The sequence below is a fragment of the Herpailurus yagouaroundi genome, unplaced genomic scaffold (genome assembly GCF_014898765.1).
Source record: "Herpailurus yagouaroundi ecotype Mexico unplaced genomic scaffold, PumYag 140, whole genome shotgun sequence".
Taxonomy (NCBI): Eukaryota; Metazoa; Chordata; class Mammalia; order Carnivora; family Felidae; genus Herpailurus; species Herpailurus yagouaroundi.
Window position 1 is genome coordinate 95,472,152 of NW_024412395.1, and position 18,415 is coordinate 95,490,566.

Sequence of the window (18,415 nt, forward strand, 5' to 3'; positions counted from 1 at the left end):
ATTAGAGTTGACCCTTGAACAATGTGGGGGTTAGAGGAGCTGACACTCCCCCTTTTCCTGCACAGTTGAAAGTCTGGTACAGTAGTAACTCCTGGCTGGTTCAGTTGGTGGGGCATGTGACTCTTGATCTCAGGGTCATGAGGTCAAGCCCCATGTTGGGTGTAGATACTACTTAAATAAATAAACTTAAGGGGCGCCTGGGTGGCTCAGTCAGTTGAGCGCCTGACTCTTGATTTTGGCTCAGGTCATGATCCTGGGGGCATGGGATCGAGCCCCACGTCAGGCTCCTCACTGAGCATGGAGTCTGTTTAAGATTGTCAGGGCACCGGGGTGGCTCAGTTGGATTAAGGGTCTGACTTCAGCTGAGGTTGTGATCTCACAGTTCGGTTCATGAGTTCAAGCCCCACATCAGGCTCTACACTGATAGTGCAGAGCTTGCTTGGGATTCTCTCTCCCTCTCTCTGCCTCTCCCCCGCTCACACGCGTGCTCTCTCTCTCTCTCTCTCTCTCTTGCTCTCTCTCTCAAAATAAAAATAAAAAAAACTTTAAACAAAAATAGAGATTTTTAAAAAAAGATCCTCTCTCCCTCTGCCCCTCTCCCCCACTCTTGCAGTCTCTCTAAAAATAAATAAATGGGGGCACCTGGGTGGCTCAGTCAGTAGAGTGTCTGACTTCGGCCTAGGTCATAATCTCACTGTTCTGGAGTTCGAGCCCCACGTTGGGCTCTGTGCTGACAGCTCAGAGCCTGGAGCCTGTTTCAGATTCTATGTCTCCCTCTCTCTCTCTGCCCTTCCCCGACTCGTGCTCTGTCTCTCTCTCTCTCTCTCAAAAATAAAAATTAAATTTTGTAAGATAAAAATAAATAAATAAATAAACTTTAAAAAAGTAAATAAAACTTAACATTGCATAAGGGGCACCTGGGTGGATCAGTCAGTTGAGCACCTACTGATTTGGGCTCAAGTCATGATCCCAGGGGCATGGAATCGAGCCCCACATTGGGCTCCTCACTGGGTGTGGAGTCTAAGATTCGCTCTCTCTCTTTCTCTCTCTCTCTCTCTCTCTCTCTCTCTCTCTCTCTCTCGGCGCCTGGGTGGAGCAGTCGATTAAGCATCCAACTCTTGATCTCGGTTCAGGTAATGATCTCTCAGTGCGTAGGTTGGAGCCCCGCACTGGGCTCTGTGCTGAGGGTGACGAGCCTGCTTGGGATTCTCTCTCCTTCTCTCAGCCCCTCCCCCACTGGTACCCTCGTTCTCAAAATAAATAAACTTAAAAAAAAATTTTTTTAATTTCTTTCTCTCTCGGGGCACCTAGGTGACTCGGTCGGGTAAACATCTGACTCTTGATTCCAGCTTAGGTCGTGATCTCACAGTTTCATGAGTTTGAGCCCCAAGTCAGGCCCTTGCACTGACCATGCGAAGCCTGCTTGGGAGTCTCTCTCTCTACCTCTCTCTCTGCTCCTCCTCCCCACTCATGCTCTCTCTCACTCTCTCGAAATAAACAAATAAAGCTAAAAGGGGGGGAAAAAAAGCCTTAACATTTTGTTTAAAGAAAAAAAGAAAATCCGGGTAAAATTACTAACAGCCTACTATCGACCTGAAGCCTTACAGATAACGCAAACGGTTAACACATATTTTGTATGTTATATGTATTATATACAGTACTCTTCCAATAAAGTAAGCTAGAGAAAATGTTATTAAGAAATCATAAGGAAGAGAAAATACATTTACAGTACTGTACCTATACTTCTTGAAAAATATCCACATATAAGTGGCAGTTCAAACCCATGCTGCTCAAGGGTCAACTGTATTGACTGGGTCAACCTGGAAAACATTTAACCTCTCGGGGCCTCAGTTTTCTTAGCCATACAGTGCAGGGGGGAAAGCATCTACCCACAGGGTTAATCTGAGTATTAAATGAGATCACGTATGTGCAGCCTCCAGAACAGTGTCTGGCCTGCCGTGAGCATGGTTTAAGGGTTTGTGGTCACTGTCGTTGTTATCGCCATCACTCTTACATGTAGCACTCTTCACGTGGCATCTGACTGGGTTCTATGCACGTGAGGCCATGTCTGACTCAGGGCCACAACTTCTAAGGTCATTCTTTTTTTCTTTTTTTAGATTCCTTTTTTTTTTTTTTTTTTTTTAGTACTCTCCACATCAAAAGGGGGGCTCAAACTCACGACCCAGAGATCAAGGTTTGCATGCTCTTCTGACTGAGCCAGCCAGGGCTCCCTAAGGTCATTCTAGTGACCCCTGTCATCCCCCTGCCGTGTCAAATGCTCCCTCTGCAGGACAATACTTCAGACATGGCCTGAGCCCCAGACCACAGTTCCTACCATTGCTTTCAAGGTCTGGTGGTTTAGTGAGGTGTGTTCGTGGCCCTTTAAGAGGCGATAGCTGGCTTCCGGTTGCCATGGAGACAGCTGAACACAGATCGGGTAGCAGAAAGCAGGATGTCCTCCAAACATCAATCCACAGGTGGGAAGAGGGCTGGCAGGACTAGAAGCTGAAGGGGCATCTTCTCCCTCACAATCCTCCTTGGGGTGGCCTTGGAGGATGCTGCTTTGAGGACCCCTGTCCCATGCCTGTCCTCCCCAAGAATGCCATCTCAGCCTTTCCTCTATCCCTAGGCCCCAGAGCCAAGGACCACCAGCCCTCAGCCCGCGACAGTTCGCCACCCCTAGAGGCCAATGCCGAAGCCATCCACTTCCTCAACAACCTCCGTGAGCCTCGACAGTCATGGGGACTTGGGGGGGGAGGGGTCTTCATCCGCTGGCTGTCGCAGAGGCCAAGGGAACGAGGCAGGAGCTGCCTGAGACACGTGGGATGAGGAGAGGGTGGCTGGAGGGTCAGAGAGTCGGGCAGGGGGGGGGGTGCTGGGGCTTTATCTGCCCCCATGGGACCCTCACCCCCAGAGCAGGAGGAGCTGCAGATGCTGCTGTTCTCCGAGACCCTGGCCATGGTCTCAGACACGGGGGAGCCTGAGGGAGAGCTGACCATCGAAGTGCAGAGAGGGAAATACAAAGACGAATTTGGCGTTATGTCGCACTGCCTCCTCGTGCACGCCTTTAGCCAGGGCTTCGTGGACAAGATGCTCTGCGGAATCTCCCTCCTGGGTACAGCTCTTGCTGCCTGACTGGCTTCACCTCCATCCTTCCTCCCACCCCTCCCCCCATGCCTAGGACCTTTGCTCAGGACCAACCCTCCACTTCACCTTGGGAGCAGAATGAGGCAAAGAGGAGTATGGGAGGTGGGGGTGACGGGGAGATTCATCACAGCCACAGACTTAAGACAAGAGCACCACCTAGTTTTTCCCCACGGTCACACTGCACCTGAGTCCTCCAGCCTGGGCCACCACCCTGCCTCCCTGCAATCTCCAGTCCTGTCCCCGGTGATGGCGACGTTCTCCTCCTACCCCAGGCTATCTTTCGTGGGACCTGCATATCATGGAACAACATACCCAGGAGTTTATCAAGGTACCTCCTGGGGCCCCCAGCTTTGGTTCCAAACCAGGTGTCAGAATAGAGACCCTGGGAGAGAGGGAGGGAAGAAGTGTGGGGGGGCTCAGTGGAATGTTACCCCAACTGTCCCCGAGTTACCCTGCCATCCCCACCACACACAACCTGGAAGCCAATCTATCGGGGGCAGCAGGTGGCTTCTCATGACCTTCTCCTAATATAAAACCTTGGAAGCCCAGCATCTTCCGGGGGGCCACGCCGGCTGGCCTTTCCCAGAGCCTGGCCTTTCCCAAGGGCCTGTCACTACCTCGCCTCCAAACTCTCCTGCTCTGTGCCTCCCACACCCTGCCCCGGCCACCTCGCTGACTTCTGGAACATGAACCATTTTACACATTGGAAACCTACTCATGCCTAAGAACCTTCCCACAGAAACCATTCCCATCTTTTAAAACCCATATTCTAGGGGCGCCTGGGTGGCGCAGTCGGTTAAGCGTCCGACTTCAGCCAGGTCACGATCTCACGGTCCGTGAATTCGAGCCCCGCGTCAGGCTCTGGGCTGATGGCTCGGAGCCTGGAGCCTGTTTCCGATTCTGTGTCTCCCTCTCTCTCTGCCCCTCCCCCGTTCATGCTCGGTCTCTCTCTGTCCCATAAATAAATAAAAACGTTGAAAAAAAAATTTTTTTTTAAATTAAAAAAAAAACAAACCCATATTCTAAAGTGCATATGCTTTTGAACTTCGAATTACACCATAACACGCCTTCTGTTCTTTTTTGTTAAAGTTTTAAAAAATATTTATTTATCCTTGAGAGAGAGAAAACACAAATGGGGGAGGGTCAGAGAGAGGGGGAGACACAGAATCTGAAGCAGGCTCCAGGCTCTGAGCTGTCAGCACAGAGCCTGACTCGGGGCTCAGACTCACCAACCACAAGATCGTGATCTGAGCCAAAGTCAGACGCTTAACTGACTGAGCCACCCAAGCACCCCTGCCTTCTGCTCTTGAACTTTACTACATATGGAAGATTTTCTATCCAAATTTTCCTCAGTTTTGTCACTTATAAAGGAGAACGGGCCAGGTGGCTTCTGGGGGGTTCCTGTTCGTGTACAGTCAGGTGAGCTCCTGATTCCCCTCTCTGTGCTCTGGCCCTTAGTTGCACATCCTCCCCATGGAGAGGAAGATGAGTCTGGTGAGGCAGGATGACCAGCTGGTCATGACCAGAAGTGTCAAGGAGGGTGAGGTAAGGGTGAGAGACAGGTGGGAGCCGTACCCCACGTCCTCTTGGAAGCCGAGAGAAGGGGCCAGATTGTGTCAGACCAGAAGCCTGGCATGGGGACTCAACAAGGACCATATGCCCAATAACTGGCTTTCCTGTCCTCCTCACCCCTTCCCAAATCAACATCCCTGACCCGGATTTTTCCTGAACAGGAAGTGAAGACCGAAGTGACTTTTTTCCCCTGGAGCTCAACTGTGGGCTTCGTCTCCGAGGCTGCCAACCTGCTGTTGCTGAGGGTGATGGCTTGGCGTCAGCTGGTGCCCAGCAACGCCCGTTTCCTGGCCTTGGACACAGAGGGCAAACTCTGCTATTCCACTTATGTAAGGGGTCTCCCTGGCGGGGGGGAGGGGGACTTAGCCTGGGGGAAACCAGAAGGGGCACAGAGATGGCTGAGGTGGGAGAAAAGCCAGCTTGGGGGTGAAAGAAGGAGTGGGCTGGGGCCATGGAGGTGGGACTTCCAGGGCAGAGCCCCAGCAAGACCGCCTTTGTTAGAAGATCACGTTTGACACAGGTGGAGTGGATAAGAGGCACCGAAGCTGTGCGCAGTTGAGAGAAGCAATGCTTTTTGCACCACGGTCAGTCCAGGAAAAGTAAATATAGTGGAGGGCTGCTCTTAGAGACGCATTTTTTAAATAGGAAATACACCATTTCCAACGGCACTTAAATGCTCTTTTATTGTGTCTCAGACGGGAAGGGTGTTTTTTCTCTTTTATTGTGGCTAAAACTAATCAACACACCTAGGACTTCCTGCAATGGGAGATTTTAAAGCTGTGCCTCTCAACACACATTTTGGGGGCCGCCTGGGTGACTCGGTTAAGTGTCCGGCTCTTGATTTCAGCTCAGGTCATGATCTCATGGTTTGTGGGCTGGAGCCCTGAGTAGGGCTCTGCCCTGACAGTGCAGAGCCTGCTTGAGATTCTCTCTCTCTCTCTCTCTCTCTCTCTCTCTCAATCAAAATAAGTAAATAAACAATTTAAAAAAAAAAAAACATAAACACACATTTTGGAGGCTGATTTGACCAGCTTTGTAAAGGACATTCTAGTCTTTTCTATCACAAACAACAAACAGCAATGTGTCTGACACAAACAGGCACACCTCACATCCCCCCATCTTCTTTGAAACACACGTTTTATGCTAGCACTTTCTCCCCATGGCCGCAGCCAGCACAGGGGTTTAAGTTTTAGCTACAACAGGGCAGTCTGCCTGCAGCATGGGCCCAAGGCGGCCACAGACCTCAATCTAGCCCCCTCCTCAGAGCATCACCGGCCCCTCCCTCAAACTGCCCAGCGTCCCTCACTCCCCGCCCCACATGCTCCCACCTAAACGGTTGAGCCTCATCCCTGTAACTGACTCGGCCAACTAGAAGCCCTTGGTCATCCAGATGATACAGGTAGGGTTGGGGCACAAGCAGCATGGAACTGGATCCCTAGGAGGGGGTCCCCACTTAACTCGGGGTGCATCTCAAATCCTGTGGTGCCTGAGGGTCTGGACAGTCAAGGGTTGCTAATCACTGACAAGAAATGAAGCGGCAAAGTGAAGAGGGTCAGGGTGAGATGTGGGGAGACCCTGTTGGGTATCCACCTCGCTTCCCTCCATCTTGGCTGCTGCCAGCAAGCCCTGGGCATCCAGACGATCCAGGTGGGCCACCAGGAGGTGGATGTGTTCATCGTGGAGCAGACTGTCCACTCCGATGAAGGCATCCCTGGTTCCTGCCAGTTCTACCTGCTCTCTGATGGGTGAGCTACTGACAGTGGGGGCAAGGGGGCAGTGTTGAGCACAAGCATGGGTGCTCCATCTTGGGGGCCGGCTTTATCCCCACCATTCACTCTCCCTTCACATATTTACTCATTCTCCTGATGCCTGCCGTGCCTCCCAAACCCTCACCAAAGAGCTCTGAGCGGCTGAGGAGGTCACTGCTGACCCCACAAGGCCTAAGGCATAGTAGCTAAAGCGGCTGCCACGGGTGGTGGGTGTGATACTGAAGAACACCAAGGTTTGAACAACTTGATACCCGATAGGATAGAATCAAAGTGCTGGGGAAAGCATCCTGGCGCCCTCACTGCCAAGCTGGCACCAGCACGGCCCAGGCACCAAATCAGAAGAAAATGGGTGGGGCGAGGGGAAAGAATTTGTTTCTTGAAATTTCCAAAGAGGTATTGATATCATCATTTGTTACACTGGAAAAAAAGTAATCAGAACATTGCTGGCTTTCCTTATTTGATAACTTAGGGTGTTGTTTTTATTTTGAGCATCACATAGCCCGGAGGCTCATCATTTTTAGTGCTAAAGGTCTCATGCCAGACCTGGCACACCAGCACGCGGCAAAAAGGGCATGAACAGGAAAAGCAGGGGCCATCATCTGGGGATCTAGAAATGAACACAACCCTGGAACTCAAGCAGGGTGTTGGGGACCAGTGAAGGGAGACCCCCAGGACGGCTCTCAAGGGAGTGGGCTGGTCTGGGAAGCCCCCCACTCATGTCTGTGTCGTACCCCAGGCACCTGGCCAAGAGGATCCAGGTGGGTTCCCCCAGGTGCTGCATGATCACCAAGATGCCTGTTTTGAGGGACAAGGGTGAGTGAAGCCTCTGGCCGGTGGAAGAGTGAAGGAGAGGTGGGAACACCTGGGGCCTTCCAGGGTGCAGGGGCTGGACTGAGTGGGGGAATCAGAACCTGAAATCAGATGGAGAAGTTTTGCCCTCTAGCCCCTGACCCCAAGACAATTAGGGGAGGACCATTTTGAAGGGAACCCTTTCTGGCAACTCTGGCCAGGTGAGCAGAACCCTGGGCTTTTCCCCGAGCCTGCTCTTTGGGTGTCCTTGGGCATCCCTCTGTATGTGGGGAAGGTTCCGGGGCTGGGGGTGTGCAGCCTTCCTCCCTCCCCACCCAGATGAGATCGAGCCTGCCCCGGTGTTTGAGAAGAAGCCCCTGGTGTGGGAGGAGGATATGGAGCTCTACTCGAGATTCCTGGGCCGGAAGGTGAGACAGGCTGCGGTCAGCCTGGGGTCCCCGTTCCTCTCCCCCCTCACCCAGCATAAACCCCACCATTACTTATGTCCCTCGGTGCCGGCTGGAAACGCACACCCCGAGGGAGCGAAGGGAGGAGTGCGCTCCTGGGGCGCTGGGTCCGCGGGTCGCGCTCACGCTCACGCTCGGCCCGCCGCCAGGAGGAGCTGCGTGTCAGCCACAACAGCTACCTGCGGCAGCACCCCGAGGCCCAGGCGCTCATCTCGGACTTCCTGCTCTTCCTGCTTCTGCGCCGGCCGGCCGACGTGGTCACCTTCGCCGCCGAGTACTTCGGGCCGTTCGCGAAGAGCAACCCGCCGACCCCCGCCTTGCGCTCCTCCAGCCGGCCCAGCCCCTTCCGCTCGCTGGACCCGGAGCGCCCCACCGACTAGGGCTGGCCCGGCGCCGCGTGCGGGGATGCGCAGGGAGCGGGGCATCCCTGTCCCCCGAGGGGATCCAGAGGGACTCACTCCGGAAGCGCGCCTTTTGGACTGCGGTTTGGAGGGGAAATAAACGGGGCGCCTCCGCGGTTCCGCTGTGAGCGCCGGAACCTTCCCTGGACAGACTATTGTGTTTTGGCTAAAAACAGGAACTGTTCACAGTTTGTCCGCGAATTTCAGTCTTTTTCCGCGAGGCTATGATCAATATCCCTGTTTTACAGAGAAGAAAATAAAGGCGCAGAAAGGTTAAGTAACTCCTAGAGTTAGTACGTAGGAAGCAGGATTCGAACCTGGACGTCGGGAGCCAAAACCCACACCCTTAGTCACCGGGTTAGTGGGGATAAAGGGGCGGGGCTTCCTGGCCCTCAGAATCTTTCCGGATGTCACTAAGCATAAACCAAACTGCCCTCCTCCCCACCCCCCAACCAAGAAAAATGCAGGCGGGGGGGGGGGGGGCGGTTAACCTGGATCACCACTGGCCTCGCTCACCACCTCTGAAGCCTCCCAAAACCCACTGGCCGCCGGCTCTCGCACTCCGCCTCTTTTTCCGCTGACACACAGGAACCCCCAAACAGTGTGCAGGGTCCCCCGTTACCGACTCTCTGAGAAAAAGGATAGGCCGGCGATCATCGACTCCTTTAGGCCCCTTGCGTAATGTCGGTCTGGCCAATGGCTCGTTCCTGCCCAGGGCTGGGCGCGGCTCCTTAGCGAATGTTAGGCAAGCTTCTCACGGGCAGCTGGTAATGGGGGTGCAGGCTCCATCTGTCCATCTATTCACTCGTGGGCCTGCCTCTTCCAGACGAGGGAGCCCGGAGAAGCCCTGTACTATGGTGAGGATGGCCGTGACCCAGGACTCAGGGAAGCGAGGCTTCATGGAGAACAATCACTGGGAAGAATTTCTAAAAATATCTTTTATTGCCCCCATCCTTTATTTCAAAAGAAATACATGTTCACTAGAGAAAACTGGGAAAAGCATGGCAAACCAATAGAAGAAAATGAATTCACCCCAGTTTCTCAACCTAGAGGCAGTCACTCTTAACATTATGGCAAATACCCTCTTTACTCATTTTTCTATGCATAAAAGTGGCCAGTGTTTGTTCACCATTTACTCTGACAAGCAGCTTTTTGTTTGGTTACTGATTTAACACGATCTTTTTTTTTTTTTTAATTATTGCAATATAGTTGCAATACAGTGTTAATTAGCGTCACATCAAGCACTTTTTTTTTTTTAAGTGATCGCTATACCCAACGTGGGGCTCGAACTCACAACCCCAAGATCAAAATCTCATGCTCTTCTGACTGAGCCAGCCAGGAGCCCCCATGTCAAGCACTTATATAGAATGTTTGATCTGGTCTTTACAACTTCATGGGACTTTTTTCTTTTTTAACAAAAATGAAATCATACAGCAATAAGTGCCCATTGACTGATAATTACATTCTTAATTATATTTTTTACAAGTTTAAAACATGACAGATAAAGCTGGAAACTTCTGACCCCAATCTCCTTGTGTTTTGTAACTTTTTTCCTGCATTATAAGTGGCTTTATATTTTGAAAAGAGTTCCATGGCATTACACAGTCATCTATTTTTTTAATCTTTAAAATTTTTGAAGAGGAGAGAGACAGGGTGTGAGCAGGGGAAGGGCAGAGAGAGAGGAAGACACAGAATCCAAAGCAGGTTCCAGGCTCTGAGCTGTCCGCAAAGAACCGGATGCGGGGCTCAAACTCATGAGCCCTGAGATCATGACCTGAACCGAAGTCGGTCGCTTAAACGACTGAGCCACCCAGGTGCCCCAGCATGGTCATCTATTTTTGATGCCTCTACCATAATTTGACCAACCTCCCCCTGCCCCCGGACCCCCCACAGCCTGCTTTTGAGTTTTGTTTTCAGGGTTTGGGAGGGGCTACTACAATCACTGTTGCACTGAACATCTCTGTAGTTAAATCTTTGCATGAATCAACAATCCTGAAGGATACATGCGCTGTGCTTGTTGAATTGATCTTAAGGTTGTTTGGTTTGATTATTTGTTTTAACATTCCCAAATTCTACATGTGTAGGATTTTTATTAAGGATCAGATAAAGCATTCCAGGCAGAGAAAAAGACATGAGTGAAGAGTTAAAGTAGAAAAGTGTAATGCGTGTTTATGGTCTAGAGCAGCATTGTGTGACAGAACTTTCCGCAGTGATGGAAATGTTCTGTATCTGCAATGTCCGTTGTGGTAGCCACTAGGCATATGTGGCCATGGAGTACTAGAAATGTGACTAATATGACTGAGGAACTGGAGTTTTACCTTAAGTTTGTTACTATTATTTTTTATTTTAAGTAGGCTCCATGCCCCAACATGGGGCTTGAACTCACGCCCCTGAGATTAAGAGGTGCATGCTCTACTGACTGAGCCGGCCAGGCGCCCCTACTTTAATTTTAATTTCAATTTAGCCACGTGTGGCTCGTGGCTACCATATTGGACAGCAACAGCTCTGGAGGGTAAGATCTCTTCATTCAACCAGGTACTAAGCTCAACAAATATTGGGTCCCTTCCACGTGCCAGGATTGTTCTGGGCAGTGGGAAATCAGCAACGACAAGACAAAGTCACTGTCCTCATGATGCTTACAGGTTGCATGGGGAGATAGGTAACAAACACAAGAAGTAATTTCATATAAGCAATTCCGGACATCTATGAAAAAAAATAGGGGCACCTGGGTCGCTCAGTCAGTTGAGCATCCAACTCTTGATTTCTGCTCTGGTCATAATCTCACAGTTCGTGAGATTGAGCCCCACGTCCAGCTCCACACTGACAGTGCAGAGCCTGCTTGGGATTCTCTCTCTCCCTCTCTGCTCCTCCCTGCCCCATCAAAATAAGTGAATCAATGTTTTAAAAACAGCATATTTTTAAAAATAATAATAAAGCCAAGTCGTGGGTAGAAAGTGACTCAAGGGCTGAGACTTCAGGAAGGGCCTTCCTGACATCTCACTTGAGCTGGAACCTGAAGGAATGACAAGGGATCAGACCTGTGAAGAGTTGTGGGAAAAGCATCGTGGGCAGACAGAACAGCAAATGCAAGGGCCCTTGAGCACAGCATGCTGCAGTCAGAAGGCCAGGACGGCTGGAACACAATATGGCAGGAGAGGCTGGGGTTCCAGAGTGCTCAGTCATGGTGACATAGGCACGGCTGGGTCAAGGGCCCCCCCACACCCCAGGCCCTGACAAGTTCACTTCATCTGTGGAGAACTGAAACTGAGGTCGCTCAGTGCACCCAGAACATTCCCACAGAGATCTTCAGAGTCCCCTCCAGTCCTTGATGCTCTGCGGCAGCAGGGGAAGGGGAGGGTCAGCGACATCTGACCCACAGAGATCCTTCCTCTGCTGAGCTCCCTTGTATCAAGCAACTTACAAAGAAGCCCACCTCTCCCCTGCCTGCTCTGTGACATCCATTTCAAAACGAGTTTGCTTTTAGATCTTATCATTTGTCCCCTGAACTTCTATGACCCCTTTCTCTTGCTCCATAATACCAAGACATATGTGTCTCTGAACAAAGAAAAAACAAACATTGAGCACTTCTGAAGCAACAAGCACTTGACTAGGATCTGGGGACGCTATGGGAGGATTAGGGCCAGGCCCTACCCACATGACACGCAGCCTAGAAGAGAAGAGACATCAGTCAGGATCCCATAGATGAACGTGTGAGCGTGGACCATAGAAGGTGCTAAGAAGGAAATGTATACGTTTAGCAGGGGAACGTTTCATGTGCACCTGACCTGGTAAAGGGAGCCCAGGGAGGCAGAGGGAAATGAATAGTGATAATAGTAAGAACAAGTACTATATAGCGCTTTTTATTCTAATCCTTCTCCACACGGTAATTCATGTGATTCTCACAGCACCCCTGTGAGGTAGGTTCTATTATTGTACCCATTTTACAGAAGAGGGAAAGGTTAAAGCCAAGACCATGCAGCTGGCCAGTGGAAGAGCCAAGATTTGGACCCAGGGGGTTGGCTTGAGTCCATGTATAAATTCACTCTGATAAACAGATCAGATGTGGCTCTCTGGAAACAGATCCCAGAACACAGAAGAGGCACCTTCTTGCTTTAGAAACTCCCCAAATCGGCTTGAACCGTGCACTGTCTCTCTCCTTTCCCAGGCATCCAGAAGCTGCGCATTCCCTCCCGCACTATCCCTGACAGCAGCCTCACTGCTGAGTTGCCTGAGTACGTGGGAAAGGCATTGTACTGAGGGAGCACACAGCCTGGTCCTGGAGAAATCAAAGAAGGCTTCCTGGAAGAGGTCACACCAGAGTTGAGTCCTGGAGGACAAAAGGCTGTTTGCCAGGCAAAGGGTGTGGAGGATGTTTGAGGATAGGCAGCGTCCTGGAGATGAGAGGGAGGGAGCATTGAATGTTTGAGCCTCTGCAGGGGGTTCAGGATGAGACGGTGAAGGGTCTGGGAACCCAACAAAAACACTGCTCTCCAGGAAACTGAGAGACCCTGGAAGTGGGTTAAGCAAATGCCTGCAAGCCTGCCTGTTTCCGTGTTTTCTTTCCTCCCACCAGAAGCCGTAGGGAGCAGATAAACTAAGACCATGCTACAGATAGATGGAGCCCTATAAGAAAAGTCTTGGGGCGCCTGGGTGGTTCAGTCGGTTAAGCTCAGGTCTTAAACTAAGGTCTTTTGGCTCAGGTCACGATCTCCTGGTTCGTGGGCTCAGGCCCCACGTCGGGCTCTGTGCTGACAGCTTGGAGCCTGGAGCCTGCTTCGGATTCTATGTCTCCCTCTCTCTGCCCCTTCCCCAACCCCTCAAAAATAAACAAACATTTAAAAAATTAAAAAAAAAAAAAAAAAAGGAAAGTCTTACATTTTAACATTTGATGATAGAATATAACCCCAGGGCTGGTAATGTCTTTGGAAGGTGTAGCTATGGCCTTCCGAATCTCTGTCATGTGCCTCCTTTCCTTTGGTTAAATCTGCTGTTCCCCCAACACCACATTCATGATAAAACCTGTTCTTGTTCAGTTTGATGGTTTTCTCATTTTGTTTTATGATATAGTGCATGGAATTGTCCTCTGTTACTCAATCATCACAAATGTCCCATGTTTGTGTCCCACTGCATCCAAAGGCTTTGGTGGGCAAGACTGAGAATCAAACCATCACAGGCAGCAATATTTGCAGCAATATTTGTAGCAATATTTGTAGCAATATTTGTAGCAAATGCTCCAAAAGAAGCATTTGGAGTTCCAAAGAACTGAGAGTAACCAATGCCATGTTGGAACCCAATTTACAAAAGCAACTAACAAGAGTTCTCAGTGCATTTCTTGGGCTTCACAAAAACTCTAAAGGGTAAGTACTTTTATTATCCCCCCCCTCCGAGGAAACTGAGGGCCTAAGAAACTTGCCTAAGTCACAGAGCTAGTAAGTAATGCAAACGCAGGCCATTTGATTCCGGAGGCTCTGGTGGTTTTTTTTTTTTTTTTTTTTAATCAATTTTATTGAAGTATAATATTCATTCACTAAACCCCATCCTTTTCCTCTATTTTAAAAACTTAGATCATTGCATATTTACACGTAGCTGTAGGAAATAATTCAGAGAGATCTTATGGATACTCTACCCACTTTCCCCCAGTGGTAACAGCTTGCAAAAATTCTTACACAATGTTACAACCAGGAATTTCTTCCCACTTTTTTTGGGGGGGGGGTACCAAAATATACATAAAATTTACCCTTTTAACCATTTTTACATGTACAATTCAGTGACGTTAAGTATATTCACACTGTTGTGTAACCATCACCACCATCCATTTCCGGAACATTTAATCACCATAGACAAAACTCTGTACCCAATGAACAATAATAACTTCCCTTTTCCCCTTCCCCTAGCTCCTGGAAATTATCATTCTACTTTTTGTTTCTATAAATGTGTCTATTCTGAGTAACTCATATAAGTGGAATCCTATAATAGTTGTCCCTTTGGGTCTGACTGACTTCACTTAGCATGATGTTTTCAAGCCTCATCCATATTATAGCTTGTACCAGAATTTCATTCCTTTTTAAGGCTGAATAATATTCCATTGTGTGGATATGTCACATTTTGTTTATTCATCTGTTGATGGGCATTTGGGCTATTGCTGCCTTTTGACTATTGTGGAAAATGTTGCTATGAACGTTTGCCAAATATCTGTTTAAACCTGTGCTTTCAATACAACCAGGATATTGACATTGACACAATCCACTGATCTTTGTCAGATTTCCTGTTTTGTTTTTACTCATTTTTACTCATTTGTGCATGTGTGTGTATGTGTGTGTGTGTGGTTAAGTTCTATACAATTTTATACGTGTGTGGGTTTGTATAACCACCACCAAGGTCACAATACTTGAACACTCCCACCATCGAAAGTATCCTTCAAATTACCCTTCCATAATCACATCCACTTCCCTCTCTACCCTCCACCACACCCACCGGCGGCCCCTAATCTGACATTCACTTCCAAAACTCTTATTGCAAAACTGGTTTATAAATGGAACAATACAGTATGTAACCTTTTGAGATAGACCTCTTTCACTGATTTGATTTCCTGGAAATCCATCCAAGTAATTGTATCAATAGTTTGTTTCTTTTATTGTTAAATTGTAATCCACGGTTTGTCCTGAAGTTAGTTTAACTATTCTCCTGTTGAAGGACATCTGGGCTAATTCTAGTTTCTGACTATTACAAATAAAGCTACAATTCATATGCCAGTTTTTGTATGAACATAAGTTTTAGTTTCGCTGGGAAAAATGCCCAAGAGTATATTCTATCCTATAGATATACCATAGTTTGGTCAACCATTCACCTGTTGAAGAACAATGTGGGTTACTTCCAGTTTGGGCTATTATAAATAAAGCTGCTATAAAAATTTGTGTGCAGATTTAAGTGTGAACATAAATCATTTCTCTGGGGAAAAACGTCCAAGAGTGCAATTGCTAGATCATATGACAGTTATATCTTTAGTTTTTTTTTAAGTTTATTTATTTTTGAGAGAGAAAGAGAGAGAGAGAGAGAGAGAGAGAGAGAGAGAGAATCCTAAGCAAGCTCCATGCTGTCAGTGCAGAACCCGTCATGGGACTCGAACTCACCAACCGTGAGATCGTGACCTGAGCCGAGATCAAGAGTCAGACGCTTAACCAACTGAGTCACCTAGGCACCCCACATCTTAGTTCTTTAAGAGAGTCCCAAACTACTTCCAGAGTGGCTGTACCATTTTACATTCCAGCCAAAAATCTATAAGTGATATAGTTTTTTCACATCCTTGGCAATATTTGGTGTTGTGATTTTTTATTTTAACCACTCTGATAGGAGCATAGCGATATCTCATTATGATTCTAATTTGCCTTTCCCTAATGGTTAATGATGCTGAACATCTTTCCATGGGTTTGTTTGCCATCTGTATATCCATCCTATTTGGTGAAATGTCTGTTCATGATTTTTGCCCATTTCTACTTGGATTGCTTGGCTTTTCACTGTTGAGATTTTTTTTTAATGTTCGTTTGTTTGTTTGTTTGTTTGTTTGTTTTGAAAGAGAGAGAGAGAGAGAGAGAGAACGAGTGGGAGAGGAACAGAGACAGAGAGGGAGAGAGAGAATCCCAGGCTCCACACTCTCAGCCCAGAGCTCAACATGGAGCTTGATCTCACAAATTGTGAGATCATGACCTGAGCAGAAATCAACAGTCAGACACTGAACCAACTGAGCCACCTAGATGGCCCTCACTATTGAGTTTTAAGAGATTTTTCTATTTCTAGATACTGGTCCTCTGTCAGATATGTGATTTGCAAATATTTTCTCTGAGTCTCTAGCTTGTCTTTTTATCCTCTTAAAAGGGTCCTTCCATGGAGCAAACATTGGTAATTTTGATGAGGTCTCATTTATCAATTTTTCCCTTTATGGGTCATGCTTTGGGTGTTGAGTCTAACAAGTCTTTGTCTCATCTTAGAGCCTGAAGATTTTCTCCTACTTTCTTTCTAAAAATTTTATAGTTTAATATTTACTTTTAAGTCTGTGGTCCATTTTGAGTGAATTGGGCTTCATGAAATCTTACCCTTCTCATGCAGGGTTTAGTATTCAGCAACAGCTCCAAATCCAAGGGGATTGCTATGTGGATTTCTGGAGCCTTAGCTCAGTAGCTTCCCACTTGCTGATAACCTGTGTAGAAGCTCTGCTCTTAACCATTACACAATACTACCCTCTGTAAGGTGGTGGTTGTGCACAGTACTGATTGGTCATTAACCAATTATATTCACTGAGTCCTAACTATAGGTAAAACCCTGCAAAAGATACAAAGAGGAAGATATGTGTTTTAGGGCTCTTCAAAGAAACAGAACCAATAGAAAATATAGATGGATAGATAGATGATAGACAGATAGATAGATAGATAATAAGGAATTGGCTCATGTGAGTATAGAGGCTGAGGAGTCCCAAGATCTATAAGCTGGAGACCCAAGAGAGCCGATGGTATATGTAATTCTGTTCTGAGTCTGAAGGACTGAGAAGGAGGAGAGCCAATGGTCTCAGTTCCTGTCCAAGCCAAGCCTGAAGGCAGGAGAAGACCAATATCCCAGTTCAAAGACAGAGAAAGCAAACTCTTCCTTACTCAGCCTTTTGTTCTGTTCAATTGGTTGGATGAGGCCCATGCTCATTAAGGAGAGAAATCTGCTTGACTCAGCCTATGGATTCCAAAAAGTTAATCTTCTCTGAAAATACCCCCAAGAACACACCCTGAAAGTTTGACCAAATATCCAGGCACCCTGTGGCCCTGTCAGGTTGGCACATAAAATTAACCATTACAATATCCTACCCCAGCCCCAACCCCAGCCATCCCCACATGAGCCCAAGGTAGTGATTGGGAAACGTGAGATGGTGGTGATATCTTAAGCAATAGGATTGCACAGTGACAAACCTGACGTTGCTCTCTCCCGTATGACCTATCAGTCGCCCTTCTTACCGCACCCTCACTTCTCCAGCTCCTCCAAACTCCCCAATCCACGAGCAGCCAGGAAATTAGATGCCAATGCCCCCATCTGACTCCCAAGCTTTGGCTAACGTGTTTGACTCAACGTGGCGATATCCTGGTTCAGGTTTGGGCCTGAGAGCTTGCACCTGTTTTCTCCGGATCCTGAGGTTTCAGACTTTGGAGTTGGAAACCCCAAAGATTGGTCTTGAATCTTCTTGGCAGAAAAGGAAGACCACAAGATAGAGGGCAGGAGTGGGCATGGAAGAAGGGCCTAAGGGAGGTAAGTGGTGGTGTGGGCACAGGGACTGGCAAGGAGAAGTGATCAGCAGCTGGAAAAATCTTGCCCACCACTTAGCTTGAGGTTACAGACTCACAACCCTCAAGCGGAAGCTACCCTGAAGGAATATTTTGTTTAGATTACACAATATTTTCCACTTTTTGAGCCCAGGATTCAAAAAGCCTAGGTTGTGTAAAAGTCCAAATTGTCCAGCATCCTTGACAAATCAGAAGATATGGTGACACTGGCTGGACACACATCCCAGATGACAATTGGCTAGAAGTCTGTAGGCACTGCCCTCTTCAGACAGAGCATATGACCTTCGTTTTACTAGTCTCCACCACTCCCTACTGATCCCTCCCAGCATTGAGGCTCAGTGTCGTTTGTCATCCAACACCATTTTTCTTACCCCCGTGTCTCATGGTTTGTCTTACCTGCCTGGCCTCCTTGGACACCTAACGTTTTGACCTCTTAGCTAGTCTGAGTCTTTTATTTTACAGAAGAAATGAGCTCAGAGAAAGGGATGGGTCTGGTGACCATCTCAAGTGAATCGGTGGCAGACTCAGGTCTAGAATTTCTGGTGCCCCTTTCTTCCAAGGCTCTCCTTGGCCTGAATCATCAACGCATGTCCCTGTGACAGAAGACCTCAAGGTCCTCTCCTCTGAGGCATCCAGTGGGAAACAGAAGCCTGGGTGATCATCGGGACTTTCGTGGCTGGGGACTCCAGACTGAAGAAAAGGGCCTGACTGCTTGTGTCTGGGCTGGGGGGTGGTTGGAGAAGGCAGTCTTGTGATCTGGATGTGAATGCCCACAGAGTAGGAAATGTCCTGAAATTAGAGCTAACTGGGGAGGCACAGAATTCAGGGTGCCTGGAAGGGGGCCAAAAGTGTTGTGGGCCTCGGGCCAGGAGGAGAACGAAAGTTCCTGCATTTTGGCCTAGACTCTTCCGCCACAGCTGGCCACTTCTGCCTTTGGAACGTGTTTCACAATG

General features: G+C 48.3%; 1 protein-coding gene across 5 annotated transcripts; it reads left to right on the plus strand.

Annotated features, from left to right (window-relative positions):
• The first annotated feature begins 2,420 nt into the window (after positions 1 to 2,420).
• Positions 2,421 to 8,422, plus strand: CATIP (ciliogenesis associated TTC17 interacting protein). Of its 5 annotated transcripts, XM_040476237.1 has the most exons (10): positions 2,421 to 2,477; positions 2,630 to 2,722; positions 2,915 to 3,115; positions 3,420 to 3,475; positions 4,606 to 4,692; positions 4,881 to 5,048; positions 6,340 to 6,464; positions 7,225 to 7,301; positions 7,617 to 7,705; positions 7,894 to 8,422. In XM_040476237.1, exons 1-10 carry the CDS (start codon positions 2,453 to 2,455, stop codon positions 8,122 to 8,124), a joined length of 1,152 nt encoding a protein of 383 aa, XP_040332171.1. In that variant the 5' UTR covers positions 2,421 to 2,452; the 3' UTR covers positions 8,125 to 8,422. The 5 variants fall into 5 exon arrangements, with proteins under 5 accessions (XP_040332171.1, XP_040332174.1, XP_040332170.1 ...); XM_040476240.1 differs by lacking the exon at positions 2,915 to 3,115; XM_040476236.1 differs by having other exon boundaries at positions 2,466 to 2,722.
• The last annotated feature ends 9,993 nt before the right edge of the window (positions 8,423 to 18,415 follow it).

Coding starts and splice junctions, on each gene's coding strand:
- CATIP (XM_040476236.1), top strand. CDS start 2,581: ATGCCTGTCCTCCCCAAGAATGCCATCTCAGCCTTTCCTCTATCCCTA. Junction 4,693..4,880: donor GAAGTGTCAAGGAGGGTGAG/GTAAGGGTGAGA, acceptor TTTCCTGAACAG/GAAGTGAAGACCGAAGTGAC. Junction 5,049..6,339: donor AACTCTGCTATTCCACTTAT/GTAAGGGGTCTC, acceptor GGCTGCTGCCAG/CAAGCCCTGGGCATCCAGAC.